The 21,592-nt window shown below is 36.8% G+C and overlaps 1 protein-coding gene across 1 annotated transcript in view; it reads left to right on the forward strand.

Moving 5' to 3' along the window:
- The window catches only part of DMD (dystrophin), a 1,795,368-nt gene that overhangs the window by 175,154 nt on the left and 1,598,622 nt on the right, over window positions 1-21,592 (forward strand). The window contains exons 5-6 of the mRNA XM_068961890.1: window positions 10,920-11,108; window positions 11,790-11,971. Coding sequence (XP_068817991.1) covers window positions 10,920-11,108; window positions 11,790-11,971 — 371 coding nt within the window. The remainder of the gene's footprint in view (window positions 1-10,919; window positions 11,109-11,789; window positions 11,972-21,592) is intronic.

Genomic DNA, 21,592 nt, shown 5'->3' on the forward strand with positions numbered 1-21,592 from the left:
GAAAAATGCCCTAATATTAATATAAAGTAAGATGGAAAATTATTGCCTGGTAGGCACTAGGAGATTCACTGTTTTATTCAACAAAGATTTAGTATGTTCTACTCTTTGTCAGACACTGTAGTGAACAAAACAAACAAAACTCTATACCCAGGGAGGTTACATTTAATGCACCATGAGAGTTTTTCTGAAAGATATACCACATCAACCTGCTAGGAACAAGGACTGGGGATGAAAAGCATGCAAATTAAATAAAGAGAAAACCCAAGGAATTTAAATAATATATATGCAAGGAGATGGCATAATTCAAGTAGCTGGTGTACCTAAAAGAAGTAGAAATAACCAGTATATTTGAGGAAGTTACCTGTTTGGCTAAAGTATGTTGAATTTGGTTACTATTTTTTACAACCTAGAATTTAAGTAAAAGCAAACTCCCCTTTGTTAATGTTACTTTCTACTTCTCTATTCTGTGTTGTACAAAATAAGAACAATGAGGCAATGGCGGTGACTTTATAAAAGTTGGATGGGAAGGGTGATGCTGAATGTTGCTAAAACTCTGTATATTATCTGTAAGCCTTACATGCACCAAGTTAATATAATCATATCCATTTTCAGGTGTGTACCCAGAGTCTGAAATGAAATAACTTTGCCAAACACCCACTGCTTATAAATTCTAGAGGCTCAGGAATTTGAAAGGTTTAGCTGACTCTAAAGTGAGACCAAATTGAAGTTTCCTGAAGGCAGGCACTGGTTCTGTGCACAGTGATGCCTTTGAGACTCTGATGCACACAGGAGTGGGGGTGGGGCCTGGGAGGGCAGTGAGATTTTAGAGGAGGCTGGCTTGGGCCTTCAGTGGAGTGGCAGAGCCACCCAGTAGGGCCGGTTTGAGGGGGAGAGGTTGGTGGGAGAAGAGATAATTAACTGTTAGAAATTCTTGAGTCTGTGAACATAAGAGATTTCATATAGGAAGCAAATTGTCAAGCAAAGGCAACTGCATGTTAAGGGTTTAAGTCAGTCTGGCACCTGTTTTTTGTACTTCAAAGTTTGATTGGAACGCCTCCAGACTCATTCACTTTTGTGTTGTCCACATCTGCTTTTGTGCTACAGTCTGCAGTGACAGAGCTGAGGAGGTGCAGGTGGCCTGCAGCGGGCTGCAATGCTAGAGGTATTCACTATCTGGCCCTTGACAGCAAAAGTTTAAGGTTCAAGCATCCTTGGATTATATAATAGAGTAAGATTCTCCTTTGAAATACGAAGTGAGGAGGCTAGGATGAGTACAGCTGTAGTCAGGTTTGTGTATTTTGGTGGAATCTAATCTGATAACTTGTTGAACAAATAAATAAATAGCTAAGAATACTCTGATAAACAAAGCAAGAAGTTTTCAATGGCTCCATGGAAACGCATAATGGTTAATTTCCTTCATAGCTCACTATTGAGCATTCTCTGTATGTTATAGTAAACTCTATTGACAGTAGTCTTTTGGGGAGATGTTACTTATAACTGGAACTTTATATAAATTTTATATAATTTATTTATATAAATACATACAAACTTGGAAAATAATGAGCCCATTTTCAAATATTTTGGTAAGTAAAAAATCATTTGCCTAAAGCAATATGCTTATGAATACTTTTCAGCTCAGTATCATCCAGTGAGTCATATTTGTTTTAGATATTTATAAAAGACTGATTAAAATAAGTAAGACTTGGTATATTTGCATTAGGCCTACTTTAAAGTAGGTAAGATCGAGTTGAGGAAAACAACATTAGGAATTGATTTGGTCTTCTTAGATATTTTGTAACTGTCTTATTTTAAAATTACTTTTAGAAAATCCCTGATTGTTTGAATTCCCAGCTTATATGAATTCCAACCAAATATTGACTTTTAAAATTATTGAAACATACCAAAAAATATCACTGAGTTCATCTTCCTTCTTTGGAATCTGTGGATCTTATAATATTCCTCCAGCCCTTCAGAATGACAAGAAGGAACGTAGGGAGTCTGATTTGTCCTCAAGTATCTTTTGGTGTGAGCTCAAGTTTTCCTCATCTGGAAAATGGGCCCCTCTATGGATGGTTGTAAGAGTTATATGATTTAATGTGTGCAAAAAAATAACTACACTGGAAATCCTTCATGAACTAGCAAGTTAATTTTGGAGAAAGTTGTTTCACATAGTTTTTTTTTGATATTTATCCAAAAATTGATTGTAAACTTTATTTTTTAATGATATCTTCTTTATTGGGTATTTTGTTTTGTTTATTGGATATTTTGTTTCTATTTAAATCCTTTGTTATTTATTTCTAAACTTCCTTAGGCTTAAGAGACTTTGCCATAGAAAAGGAACTAATAAACACATAAATTATTAAAAGAAATATTGGAAAGAAGTAAATACATGTTTTTTTTTTAATATCTTTTATCAGGTTGAGGAAGTTCTTTACTATTCCAAGACTGTTATGTGTTTTTGTCATGAAAGGGTGTTGGAAATTGTTGAACGTTTTTTCTACATCAATAGAAATGATCATCTGTTTTTTCCCTCCTTTATTCTATCATTACGATGTATTTCATTTTTTTTAATGGAGTTGATTTACAATGTGTTAGTTTCAACGTGTACAATAAAGTGAGTTAGTTAGACATGCATATATATTTGTCCAAGATTCTTTTCCCTTATATGTTATTATAAAATTTTGAGTACAGTTCCCTGTATTTTAGAATCATATATTAGCTCTTATAAATATCTATGCTTTTATGGTAAAGTCTCATCCCTTAGAAACTTAAGGCATGATAGTGTATTAGAGGGGCTGTGGATTTTTATGGAGGTAACCAAGACACAATTTAGTGATAGATTATCTAAGAAATAAGTTTATTTCTCTTTCAGAACTGTTTACTTAACTGGCTAGATGTGGGTGATCCAGGCTTCCGAGGAGAACCCTGATCATTCAGGGACCGAGGCCCTTTTGCCTTGTTGCTCTTTCATCCCCTTAACCACCTGCATCCCCATGATCAAGGAGAGCTCAGCCCCACGTCTGCATCATGGTGTGCAGGAAGTACAAAAGGACCCAAAGGCGAATATATCTGTTCTCCTCAGGTCTTGACTAAGAAGTCACACACATCCTAGCACTCTGGCCAATATTTGGTGACATGCCACACCTAATTAGAGGAGAGGCTGGGAACCATGGTTTATATTCTGGGTAGCCAAAGAGTCCCCTCAACTGTCTGTGACTATAAAAACGAACGTGGAGAAGAATAGATACTGAAGGACTAGCAGTCTTGGCAGTGGCTAGTTTTTTCTAGGTACCAAAGTGAACACTTTAGATTCCAGATCCATTTTTAAAATAGGTTTTTGAATGAGATTTTTTGTAATGTAAATATACACGTGTCTAACACACATGTCTGTACAGTTGATATACTGTTCTTAAACAGAACGTCTAAGCATGACATTGCATTTCTGTGAGACAGTCTGTACTAGTGAACAACACCAACTTTGCTGACATTGAAAATCACAGACAAGTAGTAGTAACTGTGGAGGGTACAGGGTTCAAGGAGTGGATGTGGCACCTGCCTTCTTGTGGGAAATACTGATGTCAGCTTTACTTTTTGCTCAGCTTCCTCCATCTTATGAAAGAGAGTCTGCTGCACCGCCTGGGCTGTGTCACATGCTTGCCTTTCTGCTGTCCCTGTCTTCTGTATGATTTTGGTGTCTGTGTCTTGAAGGCATCATTTTGAACTTTACATCTGATTTCTGATTCACCGACATAATGGGGTCCAGGTGTTTTCTTAGTAGTTTCGAAACCATTGACTCTGAATTTGTAGAGATGAACACAAGAAAAAACGTAAATTTTTAAAAAAAAGGCAGAGTTGCTCAGCTGAACTGTGCTCTGAATAAAAATAACTTTGGTCAACTTATCAACTCCTTTTAGCTTTCTTTAAATGGACCCATCTTGGGAGGGGACTTTGGGGCAGAATGGATGCATGTATATGTATGACTGAGTCCTTCTCTGTTTGCCTGAAACTATCACAGCATTGTCTTTTAATTGGCTATACCCCAATACAAAATAATTTTTAAAATATAAATAAATGGACACATCTTATATACTTTGGCATATGATAGCTTGCAATACAGTTACTATAATAATTTGAAATTATAATCCTTCCCAGGTGATGAAGGAGATTTGGGTTAGAATGGTAGTTCAATAAATTTATTTATGAATCTAGAATATCACTTCATCTAATAATTTTACTTATTGATATAATTAATATATAACATCATATTAGTTTCAGATGTACAGTATACATGTGATTTATGTATATATTGCAAAATGATTATCACACCAGTTAACACACTAGTTAACATCCATCACCACTCTTAGCTGTAAGTACATTTTTATTTCAGTTTAAATAAGTTATACTAGGATATTGGCTTCTTAGGTGGCACTAGTGGTAAGGAACCCACCTGCCAATACAGAGGCATAAAAGATGTGGGTTCGATCCCTGGGTTGAGAAGATCCCCTGGAGGAGGGCATGGCAACCCACTCCAGTATTCTTTCCTGGAGAATCCCCATGGATAGAGGAGCCTGGCGGGCTACAGTCCATAGGATTGCAAAGAGTTGGACACATCTGAGCAACTGAGCAGACAGCACATAGTAGGATATTTTGCAAAAGCACTGTTTCATAGATTCTGTTTCTTCCTAGTAGAGATTTATCAAATTGTACTAAGGATGTATGTTTTAGAGTCTAAAAATCCTAGTTTTAAATACTAGATCAGCCAATTACCATTGTGACCAATGTTTCTGCTCCTGTTTCCTCATCCTGCTATTTTCTGCCATCCTGACCTGTTGTGGTGAAAAATGATAGAATGCACATTAAGTGCTTAGCAAGTTGACTGACACTAAGTGTCCAATAAATAATGGCAGCTGTTGTTATTGCTATTATAGATGTAGTTGTTGTTGTTGTGATTTTTGTTTTAATATTGCCATACAGCAGCCCATAATTTTTCCTAAATCCTCATTAGGGCTTAACTTTGAACTGAATTTCAGGGGCAAGCAATATTAAAAATTACCTATTTCTGGCATCATTAGAGTGAATGTCATGTACAGTGTTGCATGATGGATTACTTCCTCATAAATCACTTCTGTAATCATTTTTCATACTTTGAATAATACCCTGGTTTACATGTTCTATCTCAGAGGAAACACAGTGGAAATGTGGCAAGAATATTTCCAGATACTAATCCTGGTTCCTCTGAACTGTTCCTCTATTATTTAGTAAAAGAACCACTTGGTTATCCCTCTGTAATCCTTTAGCTTTCAAATAATCTTTCACTGAAGGATAAAAAGATTATAGAATACACCAAACAATTCACCATTCATGCACTAACTTGAGACTCTATAAAAACGAAGTATGACACATTTAAAGGAGCTAAGTGATAACATTTTCAAATGTACTTGAAGCATTTATACATTCAAGAACAATAAAACTGTTTTTTATCCAGGTTAAAACTCATAACACATTTTAAGGTTGAATTTGGGGAAGTTGCCAAAATAGATGAGTTTCAGCAGAAATATAAAACCACTCAGTGATAGATTGTGCCCTCTGGAAGAGTCCCAGCTATTTTTCTAAGAGCTTTGTGGTTTGCTGGATTGCTGGTTTCACTACCTATATGTTGCCATTTGATGACTTATCTCAGTTTGAATTGCCAAAATCATGCTTCTAAAAATACACACAGCTCATTCAACTGTGTTTCCTCATAAAAACCATTTGCTGTTTCAATGAACATTGGTCCCCAAATACAGGCATCACAGAGCGTTTCTTGGAAACCAGAATATGCTGAGCATTTTATATGCCTCATCACATAAACTGTTTTAAGCAGTCCTATGGAGATATAGTTTTATTTTCTTTGTTTTACAGATGGGGAAACTGAGACACAGAGAAGTTAAGTAACTTGCCCAAGGTCAGACAGATAGTAAACTGGATTTTAAACAATATTTACGTCTGGAGTAGTATCAGGGCTGTCACTCTCCATTTTATTATGACAAATTCTGTCACTGGAAATGAGTTTCCAGACATTTGTCCTGGACATCGCAGGACTAATACATATACCCATTTGTCTTTCCTCATTACTTTACTTTCCCTCTCTACTCCTTCACCTTTATGCATTAGCAACATCTTCAAGGAATGTAGTTGACAATATCTAGTAATTCTTCATGCAAAAGGGTAGTAATTAAGCCTCTGGAGCTCGTGGATAATGTTGAATAAATTTTAGTGTTCCTAATTTTGAAAACAACTAGAATTGTTTCATCCATTCATTGTTATGCCTCTCATCTGAATCATTTTTTGTCCAATGTACTGCAGCGAAACCTAAACTACTGTTATAAAGGTGGAAATTAAAATAAGATCAAAGCACAGAGAAAAAAATAGTTCTAGTTGATGATACTGGCACTTCCATTCATGAAATGATTGGTATCTCTTACGTATCACTCTTTTTTTTTTTTTAATAAAAAACAAAGATCAAGCTTCCTAAAAAGAAAAATTCTTTATTGTAATATGTATGAATTAGTCACAGGCTAAGGTCAAATATGTAAGACAATGAATACATATTTTGAGAAACTAAAACCAAAAGCACAAGCCTCTCTGTGTGTCCTTGTTTGTTTCAAAATTCTGTTTTAAAGATGAATATAAAGATGTTCTTCCAAGGGTTTTATTGCAAATGTGCAAATGTGGAATTCAGCAAATTTCTTCTTTCATGGGATTTACTTGCACTGAAATTCTAGAATCATTTCCAGTTTTGTTCCATGAGCTATAATTGTTTTTTTATCATGATGCAGAACATGCATATACATTTAACAGACATACATATATATGCATACTTGAAACAGAAAATCACAAAACAGTCTAGTCCTTAATATAAATTACACAGACTGGTATTTTTATTCTTTTTATTTTTAAATAGACTATTCCTGGTAATCTCCACTGAAATGATTAAAAATCACTGATGGATCACGACTTACAAATTTGAAAAACAGTGGTCTAGACAAATAAAAAATTATTTACAGCCTAACTGACAATTTTGACCATAATCAAGTATATATGTAGAATTGATTTATGGATTTAAATAATGAGTTATTTGTGTAATTTCACACAGCTTATCTGTTTGAATTTAGCTTCAATATGGCTGGCTTTGCCAAGTTTTTGTTTTATGAATATCCTCAGACAAAACTTTTAGATTCAGAATTTATGAGTGCTAGACAGCATGTCCTTGAGTATAAAGATTTGCTTTCTAAAATTTTCTTCAAAAATTCAAGCCTCTGTAAGTATCAGTAAATCATGAAGTGTTTACTTTTTTAATCTAAATTGTGCAATGGTAAAATATAGTGTTGTGTTACTTGAGTAATAGTGTCATTTGCAATTTATCATTTGCAGAAGATTATTTGAACTCAAGATTGTTAATAATTTTTAGAACTTTTAAACGGGAGCTAGGTTGAGGTTCCAGTTTCAGAAAGGTTTCATTTAATTGATGTTTACTCTTAGATGTTTCCTGGGTAATTTTTTTAAATAGGAATTTTCTGGCCCTTGAAATGTGAACAGTGACTTAAGAAGGTAAGCTTTGAGCAGGCTGTGTTTCCAAATGGTTCTTATGTGTAGAAAATCTAATAATAATTAGAGCTATCAGCTACTGTATTGGGTTCTTACGCAAGTTCAGACATTCTGCCAAATGCTTTATATACGCTCCTTTAATTCTTATAGCAACCTTAGGAAAGTATTATATTATTGTTCTCATCTTACATAGGAGGAAGCTAAGGCTAATGATGCAGCTAACTACCAGGGTGACAAGACCTCAGCTCCAAGTTAAGATCCAAAAACTGATTGACTGTAGAGTCCCTGGGTTTTATAACCACTTTCTACTGTTCATAAAAAATGTCCTGTCTCTTCTCACCTATAACCTAGGGAAGACACACTATCCAGGACTTGATTGTAATTTCCCCCTACCTACACCCAGGGCTACCGATTTGTATAGTGCAGTGAAAAATAAAATTTGGAGCCCCTTGTTCAAAAAAGCAGGAAGGAAAGTGCTGTTCAAATGACCAAAATATAAAGCTGTTTCCTTTATTCTATGGTTTTTCTCTCAACTTGCCATCGTGTTTTTTATTTGCTATTCAGCATCATACTGAGTAAAGAAAATTAAAATTTTAAAGTATTAGTGTGAGTTTTACTGCCCATTGTTATACTGTGCAATTGCAGTTGTAAATGCAAATATAAGATCGTTTAACTTAAAGCAGAATCACCAGCATTGCACAATTTGTATTTCAGAGCATATATATGCATCTCTATTTCATTCTTAACGTGAAAACATTGTACGACTAACTCAGCTGTGTTTATTTCACTCCTTGATAGGTGGACTTTCTACTTATGCTCTGTGCCTTCAGCTTACTGAAAAGTAAGGAAGGAGTTGAAAGGAATCATCTTGCCCTATCTTTCCCTTTCTTTCTCTGTCATCGGTTGTAGCATAAATGGTTGGCTAACACAGGAAAGAAATGAGTATGAAAGGATACAATTGGGTTCTTGGTTGTTGGTTTGTTTGTTTGTTTTTTTTTTTTATCATTGCTTTCTTTCTGCACCGGAAGATAGTTCTGGTTCAAACAGAAACCATGATTTCCTGAGGCTGTCAATGCCATCCATCATTCAGTCATAGACACTTGCACTCAATGGGAGACTGCTCAGCTCCCACATATTGTGGGTCCACCAGAATTCTAGGCTCAGAGGACACCAGAACACACTATATGCAAATGGGGAAGAGACACATAATGTATCTGTGTCCTCTGCTCATATGCATATTTTATCACTCCATTGAACTTAGAAAACCCAAGTTCAAGGATAGAATTATTAAGAATTTTAAGGCAGCAATGTCAAGAAGCAGATAAAACAAGCAAGGGATCGTTTGAGCATTGTAACACTGCTCAGGTTTTCCAACCATGAGGCTATTTCTGTCTGCACACATTTCCCAGGCTATCTTTTTGTGACTTTTTTTCTCCTACTGATGACTTTTATTATTTACATTATTTGGGGGTAGAGGAAAGGAATACATCATGGAGGTTGTTGTAACCCCTAAGACCTTCAGAACTTGCCTTGACCTTGGGGAGGGCCCATGCGACTAGCTCTATGCTGGCACTTATATTCTGTTTGAGATCCTGAAGTTGGATAATTTTGACTTAACAGGCTGACACATTGCTGCCAGTTCTCTAGAAACAGATACGAATGCATCCTTTGATGAAGGGATTACACCAAAGACTGCCTCTATGCTTTTTCATCTTAAAGGGTTTAATCGTTCAAGAAATTTATCATATTAAAGTTTCAAAGTTGGAGCATTTATCAGAAGAGCACAATTCAGTTGGTTCTGGCAGCTCAGTGGGAGAGAAGGCCCAGAATTGCTGGGGACTGGAAATTCAAGGCAGACATGGCAGAGAAGAACCATCAGAAGAGTGCATTTTCTCTAGGCAACATCATGACCTCCCTCCCCCAACAAGTAGCTTCTTGTGGTTCTACACTGCCATTTGTTTCCTTTGCAAAATCCCATTTGTTAGGGACTAGTGCTTGCTTGCTGTCTATAGGGTGTTGAGAAGATTTCTCTCCAAATATTTTTCCAATGTTTTTGCCCTGACTACTTTATTTGCCTATGTCCCTTACCTCACTCAGCAGGAAACCCTCTTGAGTGTGGTCCTCCTCAGGATTTCTAAAGCCCAGCCACCTACCATGCATGTTCTTCACCTAAAGAAAAATTTATGCAGATACTCCTATTTATTCTGATTTTTTAATATTGATAATTGCCTTAAGGTTAAAGCAGCAGGCATGTGGGTTATCCCAAGAGCTATCTCCTATCACTTGGTAGTACTGGTTCCATAGCTCCTGAATCTCTGCAAACACACAGCCAGGTTTAGAGGTCACTATTCCATTCTGTCAAGTACTGTCTGCACTATAGGTCTCTTGAGGTCTCCATTGCTTGGCTTGAGGTGATGGAAGGTATAGACATGCGTTGCTCTCCAGAGGAATCCTTCTCACCAGATTTCTTCAGTCAGTCTCTTTGCTTCCTCTTATATACCTTAGAGCTTGGTAGTAGATGAAGGAGGGTGGGACAGTTTTGTGGTCCCTTCTTAGCAATTCCTTCATAGGTGGCCTGGATCTTTGCTTTAGAATTATAGAATTATGAACACTTTGTAATCAGGGTTTTCAGCTTTAGGATCCCAGGAGAAATTACAACCGTTGAGAATCTCAGCTGACATCCTGCTAAATAAGTTTGATAGCAAATACTTTATATTTTGTTTTGCCTAAGATAATGACTTATTATTTAAACCATGGCCTTCTGGAAATAAAGGCTTAATTCATAGAAGTCATTCTGCCATTAGAAGTTTCAGATGTATGAATGAAGTATTTTTTTTTTTAATTATACCTTTCCCTCACTTATTTTCTTATTGATAACTTTTCTGGTCTGAAGATTTTCAGAAATATTTCATTAGGGGATCTTGGGAAGAGATGTTTCCTTTACTGTCATTGTAAAAATTACATAAATATAATACCAATAATGTATATATAGAGGACTCAAAATGTGAATTAAAAAGTTTGCCTATGGATGAAAATCTGTGGCATTTAACATTAAGACATAATGTACCAAATCACTCCTTATAGTAATCCAGAGAACTTTAATCAAATATTAATTTGAAGTGGATTCCAACTGCCATTTGAGAATCTGTGTATGTATTTGTGAGGATGTTAAAATGCAGGCTCATTATTGTGTATGTCTGCTGTCCATGTCTCTGATAATGCAAGTGGACGTTTCTAGCATTTTAAATATTTCATTCGATTTATCATTTAATGTATTGGAACAGCCTGCAAAGATACTAATTATATAATACCCAATTTGTTTTATTGTTCAGCGTTTGGAAGCTCCTGAAGACAAGTCATTTGGCAGTCCATTGATGGAGACTGAAGTAAACCTGGATAGTTACCAGACAGCTTTAGAAGAAGTACTCTCATGGCTCCTTTCAGCCGAAGACACATTGCAAGCACAAGGAGAGATTTCTAATGATGTAGAAGAAGTGAAAGAACAGTTTCATACTCACGAGGTAAAAGCAAAACATCGATTAATGAAATAGGGCAGATGACATAATGATAATTCCGTCTGTTTTCCTCAGTTACTGTATAAGATCCTTGTATTCTGATAATTTAGTGTTTATTTTGAGATGGAAGCAAGATAAATGTTCATGCATTTGGCTTTTCAGTAGGCGGCTTTGGAAGTTTTCCTTTGGAGAATAACACTTTGAAGGTGCTGAGACTTGATTTTGCCAGAGGCTCCTATAGGAATATGAAAGGCCAGCTCCTTTGTCTTGGGTCAAGGTCAATGCTGAGATAGAACTTACACTCCAGAGTACCTAGGGGATATCAGGCTGCACTACCCCCTCAGTCAGAAACTTCTCCTGGGATGGCACACTTACTTGCCTCCTCCCCTCCCCTTTCCTGTTTCCTGCTGCTTCTGCTCCCTTGCAGATCTCCCCGGGGATCTTTTTCTTGATAAATCACTAGCATATAAGTCCTGATCTCAGGCTCTGCTTCTGCAGAAGGTGACCTAAGCTACTAATATCCATTAATTCATATTATAAACAGTATTGGATTTACTTTTACTGGGAATAAAATTTAACTGGGCTACAAATTTAAAATTGCAAAAAAAAAAAAAAAAAAAGAGAGAGATTCAAAACCATAATGCTTTCCATAATATGTTAACTCTTATCACCTTCTTTCTTTGTCAGGGATACATGATGGATTTGACATCCCATCAGGGACGGGTTGGCAATGTTCTCCAACTGGGGAGTCAGCTGATTGGGTCAGGGAAATTATCAGAAGATGAAGAAACTGAAGTGCAAGAACAAATGAATCTTCTAAATTCAAGATGGGAATGCCTCAGGGTAGCTAGCATGGAAAAACAAAGCAAGTAAGTCTGTTTTTAATTTCTATAAGTAGCAAGTTTTGGAATCTGAATAGTGTCTTGATGCAGTCCCTTGCCTAAGTTAGGATTCTCAGTTTTTTCCAAAAGTGCACAACTCTTCTTCAGGGGCATTTTGGTTAGGTTTTCATGTCCATTACATTGTGGTTTTCACTTTTGTAATTGAAGTGGAGCTATTGGAGAGAAGGACCACTATCTATAGAACTGTACTTTAAAGGTCACGGAATTTGTTGTCATAGTTAATATTTTCCAAGCTTTCCCCTAAAATTACAATGTGAATATAGAAGGCATGGAAGTTTGCACAGGAAATCATGCACATAAAATCACATATTAGGTACAGCTGACAGGAAACTTCTCTTCTGAAGGAAAAGCTCTTGAAATATTTAATAGTTTTTCATATGTTTGTGGAAATCCTCTTGAAAAAAGTTTCTCATCTGTATCTGGAAATCCTTCTTCAAGTACTTGCATGTGAATTATCGTAAAATATATATTGACTTAATAAAAAAATGTTGAGACATTTTTGAAAATGGCATATTTCTTATAAAGGTAACAAATGAATCTCATCATTTTAGATGTGTTGATTTGATTTATTTTGTTAGCTGTGTGTATTCATGTAGTGCTTATTGAGACAAGTTGATTTATTTTTAAATGAAAAGAAATGAAGTGCCAACTGTGGATTTGAATACATTAAGCTAAAGAAATTGTCCAAGTGTCTTAAGTTTACTTAGCTATTATTTATGAAGATTAAATCCTTTATAAGAGGACCAAAGAAACTCATTGGGTATGCTGGGAGGATTGTTATTCTAGTACTAAATTATTGTGTGACATAGGGAGGGGAAAAGCACATTTTTAAGCTCATGAATTTTGAACAAATAAATAAAGCATATATAAGATAGAGTTTTCACAAATATTGGTATTCACAGCCAGGAGATACTGGTCTATACGTATTGACGTTTTCTCCAGCTGTGATCATTTGGAGGATTGCAACAAATTCTAGAGGTGAGGCTTCCCTGATAGTTCAGTTGGTAAAGAATTCACCTGCAATGCAGGAGACCCCAGTTCAATTCCTGTGTCAGGAAGATCCACTGGAGAAGGGATAGGCTACCCACTCTAGTGTTCTTGGGCTTGTAGCTCAGCTGGTAGAGAATCTGCCTGCAATGCGGGAGACCTGGGTCCGATCCCTGGGTCGTGAAGATCCCCTGGAGAAAGGAAAGGCTACCCACTCCAGTATGCTGGCCTGGAGTCACAGAGAGTCGGACATGATGCAGGACTTTCACTTTCACTTTCTGCCTATGCCCAAGGCTCAACTAGTTTAAGCCACCCATTTTTCATCATAGATCATAAGATAGAGAGCCTCCTATTTGTGATCATGTGCCAGCATTCTTCAGGTCACGACTTTGGTTTGTACCCATTTGTGCAACTTAAACAGAGTAACCTTAGGTAAAATTTGCAAGTCTTTAAAATCCTAGTTTCTGCTTTACTGCATATCCCATAGTGGCACCACTGTCTTTTCCTTCTTGCTTTCAGTTTTCCCATCTTCTTCTGGAGGCTAAATACATTCTTGTTCCTCATTCTCTTTTTTCAATAGGGCTAACAATATGGGATTAATTATTCCTACAAACAATTAATTAATTGCATCTTCAAAACTGAGTGGAGAAAAGGTGGATTCAACCTGTAATTAAAACCCCAAGTTTTTAATCGGCTATTATACCATTTAAAAATTGTTTAATTAAAAAAATACCTTGTTAAAGAGGTATACCATTAGATGATGAATGACAGCACACACACATACATGGATGAGACCATGTACACACACACGTATGTGTGTAATTTGCTCATACCCATCCCGCTGGAGTATGAGAAACCTAAAATGGCAATATCACTAAGCTAAGAGTGTCAGACTTTATTTTGGGGGGGCTCCAAAATCACTGCAGATGGTCATTACAGCCATGAAATTAAAAGACACTTACTCCTTGGAAGGAAAGTTACGAGCAACCTAGATAGCATATTCAAAAGCAGGGACATTACTTTGCCAACCAAGGTCCGTTTAGTCAAGGCTATGGTTTTTCCAGTGGTCATGTATGGATGTGAGAGTTGGACTGTGAAGAAAGCTGAGCACCAAAAAACTGATGCTTTTGAGCTGTGGTGTTGGAGAAGACTCTTGAGAGTCCCTTGGACTGCAAGGAGATCCAATCAGTCCATCCTAAAGGAGATCAGTCCTGGCTGTTCTTTAGAAGGAATGATGCTAAAGCTGAAACTCCAGTACTTCGGCCACCTCATGTGAAGAGTTGACTCATTGGAAAAGACTCTGATGCTGAGAGGGACAGGGGGCAAGAGGAGAAGGGGACGACAGAGGATGAGATGGCTGGATGGCATCACTGACTCGATGAACGTGAGTTTGAGTGAACTCCGGAATTTGGTGATGGACAGGGAGGCCTGGCGTGCTGTGATTCATGGGGTTGCAAAGAGTCGGACACGACTGAGTGACTGAACTGAACTGAAGATTGACATCAAAAATAGTTTGTCCTTAGGGAAGTTTTAAGGAGTTTGGTTGGTATTTAAGCTTTTAAAATGATTAACAAGAAGGTAAGGGCAGCCTCTTAGCTGGCACGGCTTTGCTAAAACATAGTTTTTAAAATGAGACATTATTGTGTAAATGCTTGTAGCATATCAAGTAGTCTGGACAATTTGTTGAGGTACACATACACAAAGTACTATTTAAGAGAAGCAAATTCGGAAATCTCTTGTAAGTTTGCAAATAACAGTCTTACATACCACTTTCACTAACTTTGTGGATTTTCATGAATAAAATTCTAAAGGCGATTAGCCATTATGCAGGCTATCCTGGACCTGCATTTTGACAGATATTTTTAGAAGAAACAAAAAGCTGATTATCAAAATAGGATGTTGTCCATATTTTAAAAAATAGTTTTAGTTTCTATTTAATCCTTTAGTACATTGCTACCTGTTCAGTTTATACTTTCATGGCCATGTTGATGATTAGCTTCAATTTGGAGCATTACCTGTTATTTCCATTCATATGATTACTTAGGAGTAGGAAAGCATAGTAGACTGATAATAATCAAAAATGGGTTATTCCACACCTTTCAGTTTGTTCCTCCAAAGAAAGAAAGGGTATGGATAGATATAGTCAAAATCCATTTTTCCTGCCTAAGCATAGATTTAGGGAGAGAGAATGATAATTAAGGTATAATAGGTAGATGAGATATAACGAAAGCCAGCTATAATTCTAAAGTTGTTTTCTTATTGAGTCAGTTCTATTCAGTTCAGTCACTCATTCATATCCAACTCTTTGTGACCCCGTGGACTGCAGCACACCAGGCTTCACTGTTCATAACCAACGCCCGGAGTTTGCTCAAATGCATGTCCATCGAGTTGGTGATGCCAACAAGCCATCTCATCCTCTGTTGTCCCCTTCTCCTCCTGCCTTCAATCTTTCCCAGCATCAGGGTCTTTTCAAATGAGTCAGTTCTTCACATCAGGTGGCTAAAGTATTGGAGTTTCAGCTTCAGCATCAGTCCTTCCAATGAATATTCAGGACTGATTTCCTTTAGGATAGACTGGTTGGATCTCCTTGCTGTCCAAGGGACTCAAGAGTCTTCCCCAACACCACAGTTCAAAAGCATCAATTCTTTGGCACTCAGCTTTCTTTATAGTCCAACTCTCACATCCATACATAACTGCTGGAAAAACCATAGCTTTGACTAGATGAACCTTTGTTGGCAAAGTAATGTCTCTGCTTTTTAAAACACTGTCTAGGTTGGTGATAGCTTTTCTTCCAAGGACTAAGTGTCTTTTAATTTCATGGCTGCAATCACCATCTAAAGTGATTTTGGAGTCCAAGACAATAAAGTCTTGTCACTGTTTTCATTGTTTCCCCATCTATTTGCCATGAAGTGATGGGACCAGATGCCATGATCTGGTCTTTTTGCAAAAGTAAAAATAAATAAATAAAATGGCTGGGAATGCAGATAATCTGATAACTAAAATCTATGAATATTTATACTTGTCAATTTTTAGTTTCATCTAAGAGCATGTCTATGTACAGTAATCAAATTACATTTTATATATATTCATTGGGGTATATTACTATATATATCAGGTTTCCCAGGTGTCGCTCATGGTAAAGAATTCACCTGCCAGTGCAGGAGACACAAAAGACTTGGGTTCAATCCCTGAGTCAGAGGGTTTGATCTCTGAGTGAGGAAAATCCTCTGGAGTAGGAAATGGCAGCCCACTCCAGTATTCCTGCCTGAAAAATTCCATGGGTAGAGGAGCCTGGTGGGCTAACTACAGTTCATGGGGTTGCGTTCACTCAGTCACGTTCAACTGAGTGACTACATATGTAACAGGTATGTCTGTATGTAAGTATCTGTATCTACATCTATGTATGTGTCTATATCTGCATCTATCTATATATGCATGAATGTTAATAATAATATTAATAAATATTAGTGGAGTGCCTCAAAATACCATCTGCATTTCAAGGCACTGGATATACAGTAATGAATACAAAAGGCAAGGTTCCAGAAGCTCTACAGTGTCTCACATCCAGTAAAAAAAAAAAAAAAAAAAAAGAACACAAGAAAAATATCAGATAGGAATATGCTTTTAGAAGAGGTTAAAAGTTAGTGTGATAGAGCCTGAGGGGCCTCTTTTGCCTGTGTGACCCAGGAATGTTGTGTCTAGCATGGTGCCATTCAATTTCAAATTTGAGTGACAAGGAGGAGTCACCATTTGCAGATCAGGAGAAAGTATACTTCAGACAGAGGGAAAAGCTCATGCTGCTGCTGCTGCTAAGCTCATGCAGGGGCCCTAAAACGTGGACACTCTGGCTTGTTAGAGAAACCAACAGGCAGTTTGTGGCTGGAGAGTTGCAAGAGGGAAGATTAGATAGCTGAAGTATGAAATGGGGTTGAAATCTATCGATAGGTAGGGGTCTTGTCATGTATGGCAGTGTCAGGGTAAAATCAAGGACTTTAAGATCTAGCATAAACGTGACAAAAAGTCATCAGAAGGTTTTAGGTAGGGGAAAAACAGGTAAAGAAAATATTGGTAATGCCACTGGAAGAAGACAGGACCATTGTGATACCAGTATCAGATAAGAGATAATATTGACAGTGTCTCTTACTATTATTTTCCTGATATTAGCCCAGAAAAGGTGCTAGTATCTTATGTCAGGGGGTGGTTGTAATCATACATGTGATTACTCTACGATCTTACCCCAGTCACTAATGTATAAACCATTTGTGATGTGTTTATTTTCCTTTTTACCTTTCTAACAGTCAAGATTCCTCCTCCCCACCCCAGGAAATAGGCATCCTTGCCTCATACATACAGATGCTACCTTTATACAAGGTTGTGTCTAGGGAATTTATCCTATAAGCCATTACCAATTTCCAAACCAAATGAGAAGTTTTAAAAACACAGAGGTAACGAAATGTTCTTATTTCCCACTTATGCTCAATCTACTCAAATTTTCCTAAGGGATAAGGTCTCCCTTTTTCCAACTCCTGTTTTTGTGAACCAGGTGACATACTTCCCCTCTGTGGTACTCAGTTACTGATTGCTGACACACCTCTAAAAGATACTGGCCAAGATAGGGTGTAGAAAGTAGATTGTGGACATGAAATTATTATGGAGTATAAAGAATGATCATCATTACAAATGACTAGCCGTGGGTTAATTATTTTAGCCATACTGTGTAACTATGCCTATGTGAAAGTGTCAGTCTCTCAGTTGTGTCCAACTCTGCAACCTCATGGAGGCCGCCAGGCTCCTCTGTCCATGGAATTTCCCAGGCAAGGATGCTGGAGTAGGTAGCATTTCCCTTCTCCAGGGGATTTTCCCTACCCAGGGATTGAACCCAGGTCTCCTGCACTGCAGGCAGATTCTTAACCATCTGAGCCACCAGGGAATATATATATATATATTTTTCACTTTTCCCCCTCCAGCTTGTTCTAATTGCCTTGCTCATTTTCCCCCAAAGGACTTGCTTGTGGATGTTTTCTCTGGGGGAAAGGGACCATGAGCAGGGTGATTAAAGTTATATTTGAAATTATAATTTGATTATTGAAATGTTTAAAAATATTCCTTGCAAAGGAATATAAGTAAAAAACATAAACATTATAGGTGCTTCTTCTGTTCTCCCTGTTTTATTCTGGTCTCATTTGATTCTTCCCTTAATAATTTCTTTTCTCTCCAATTCTGATATCTTTGTGAACATGGATTCATAATGAGATAATGAAGCAAAAGCTAATATAATAAAGAACTTTTTAAAGATACTTCTAGCCACCACTACTTTGGCACAAACATGCTACTATTGGTCAGTTATCAATCTTTAGCAGTGATTATGAGATTGAAATGAAAAAACTAAGTTCCATTGATTGCATAATTAAAATAATTAAGACAAGACAGTATCTGTTGACATGCTCGAGTTGGAACCTACAGACGAGTAGGCAAAATGATTTTTATTTTCTTTCATTTTTATGCTGCAGAATACCCTTTGGGTGGTGGGAGGTGAGGGAGAGAGAAGAAAAAGACAAAATTTCCCACTGTGGAAGGACAAGAAGACTATTGGCATAGGGACAACAGAAGATTTTCTTCTCTATGAATAAACTAATTAATTTGATTGAAAAATGCAACCTGCAGAGAGCAAAAGAGATTTACTGACATTTCTACAAGGACTCATAAAGATAAGCACAGCAAGTTCCATCAACTTCTCTGATAACTGTGGTTAGGACATGCAGGGGGAAACTAAAACCTTTGTGATGTTGAGGGAAGAAAAATGAAGGCAAGTCAGTAAGGAGGCCAAGTGAAGTTATGTTCTGGTTTATATCAGCAGGAGGAGAGATATGAATAGTATCTCGGTGAAAATATAAACCATAACCTGGGAAATAATTGTGAATCGCCGTCAACACTTTGACTGGAGAGAAAAATATGTCTAACAACTCTGGCTCATGTTTTTTATTTTCCTTTTAAATTTCTATTCCAACCTGGAAGTGAGATAACATATGTGAAAGTGAATAGAGTAAAAGAGGTGAACAAGTAGCGGGGTTGTTTTCTCCCAAGTGAAGTGACTAACACATGGCCATGTGAATATCTGAATGAATGGATCAATGAATGAAAGTGTTTCTTAAGTGTTCTGTTAAATGAATTCACTGCAGTGAACTTTTTAGCAGAGTATAATCTTAGTCTCTTACTTGCCATTATATAACACTGTTTCATGAATTCATTTTTTTCTAATCATATTAGAATTAGAACTCCTTGCAGATCAAGGTAGTTCAAGAACCACTAGCAACAACATCACCTGAGACCTAATTTAAAATGCAGACTCTCAGGCCTCACACTGCATGATTAGAATCTACAATTTAATGAGATCTCAGGTGATTCCTAAACCCCCAATTTTTCTATCAACTGAGGTGGGCCAAATGTATTAACTACTTTCTCAGAAACTCCCAAAATGGTGCTGGTGATGTCTCATTCAGTACTCAGATGTTGCCATCATTTCTCATGGGTCATTGATAAAATAGCAAGATTCTTGTGAAAGAATATACAATAGACAGTGTGAGAGTATTGACAATTCATTGGTGGCCTAATTAAAAGTTATTAGCATATAGTAATTTGATCAGGTTCAAATCAGTATGATGGTCCATGACAACCTTTTTGTAAACAATGCTCAGTTAAAATGTGGACACGACTTGTTCCAATAATATAAAGTATGTGACTCTCATAGTTTAAATTATGAGTAGGAAAGCCAAATCTCTGGAATTCATAGAAATGAGAGTCAAGCATAACATTTTTTTGGAACAGTGCTTTTTCACAGAGATAAATAATGGTAATTAGAAATTAAGCTTAATTATTCATTCATCTGTCTAACTAACAATTCTTATCTCCTACATCCCCTGCACTGTTATAGATACTGGGGAAGTATCAGTGGACAAAACAAACTAAATCTTTGTCTTGTTGAGCATGCCTTCTTCATGAGAGGAGACAGTTGAAAAATATGTAAAATATGTATATCATTGGAGAAGGAAATGGCAACACACTCCAATAGTCTTGCCTGGAAAATCCCATGGACAGAGGAGCCTAGTGGGCTACAGTCCAGGAAGTAACAAAGAGTCGGACATGACTTGGTGACTAAGAAACAACAACATGTATGCCATAGCACATGGCTTTAAATGATGGAAAAGAAAAAAAAAAACAGGGGATAGATTTAGAGAATGACCCATTGAATTACTGTGCATACTTGGTCAGTTATGGAAGGCCTCCCTCTTAAGGTAATATTTAAGGGGAGGCCTGATCACAGGGAGGGAACAGCCACGGTGATGGCTATGGCAAAGGAAAGTGAATGTAAAGATTCAGTGTGCTGGGTAAAATGATACCATTCTCATTTATGGCTAAAAAAAAATGATGCTAATTAAATCAGTGAACTGTCTTAACACGAGAACATTTAATGGAAGTTGATGTTTTATAGTATAATCTTAATTCTGATGTTTCTGATTAGAAAATTATCTACATTTTTGTACTATATCTTCTTATATCTGATAATTGATACCATGTATGCATTCAAGCAATATTTATCATGTGTCTAGTGTGTGCCAGATATTATAGAGTGACATAATTTTTGAAGTTGAAAGTGGGCTTCTATTGTTGTGCAAATGATTATGATCTCAGAATGTCACCATACCTCATTTTCACTAGAGATAATTTAAACAGATTTCTAATCATTGTATTTGAGTCCTCTTTGGTTTGTGATGACATCTGGGAGTTTCATCACTCAGTTTGTAAGTATTGAAACAGGAAGATTGAATTGAGTGTCTCTATAATGTATTTGCCACAAGAATCTTTTGCATCCAGCCATGCAGCTTCTTTATTATGTTACTGTTACTGTTTTGAATGTAAATGTGCAAAATGCAAATGAATGTGTTTGCATTTTTAACTTTACTTTTGCTCTGTATAGTTGAAGAATGTCAATAATTAAACTGTTGTTGAGCTTTATGGATGGAGGGATAACATAGATCAGTATTTTGAAAACTGTGTATTTATGTTTCACAGAATCCTTTTAAACACAGTACTATTTTTCAACTTCATTCTGTGGGAAAATAAATACTAATACACGTTTGATTTTGAGGCAGTGTGGATACTTTCATTTCTGTTGAAAGGCGCACTTTGCAGGCCAGTTCTTTCTAAAATATTTCCTGTGAGGCTGTTGAATTAAGACTGTGCTCTCCAAGAGCGGGTTGCAGGGTGTAATAGAAGGGTAACAATGAGAATTAGTGGGAGCTTTGGGAAAATGTATATGACCCGGTCTCTGTGCTTTCTCCCCTCACCTAAGATATCAGTGCACCTGTTGGTGGGAGTGCTGATGCTGTAGAGAAGAGAATGAGCATTCATTTTGGTGGGAAAAAAAGAAACACTTCATAGGATTCTGTTAGACTTTTATCTGCTATTCCTTCTCCAATGGAAATTCCTACTATTCCAGTGCCTAAGATTTAGAGACGGAAAACCACTGAACAATGTCAGATTTTGCAAGTGGGCCTTTTAAGATGCCATTGGGACTTGGAGGAGAGAGGATGGACTTTTTTG

This window comes from Capricornis sumatraensis, chromosome X, assembly GCF_032405125.1.
Source record: "Capricornis sumatraensis isolate serow.1 chromosome X, serow.2, whole genome shotgun sequence".
Lineage (NCBI taxonomy): Eukaryota > Metazoa > Chordata > Mammalia > Artiodactyla > Bovidae > Capricornis > Capricornis sumatraensis.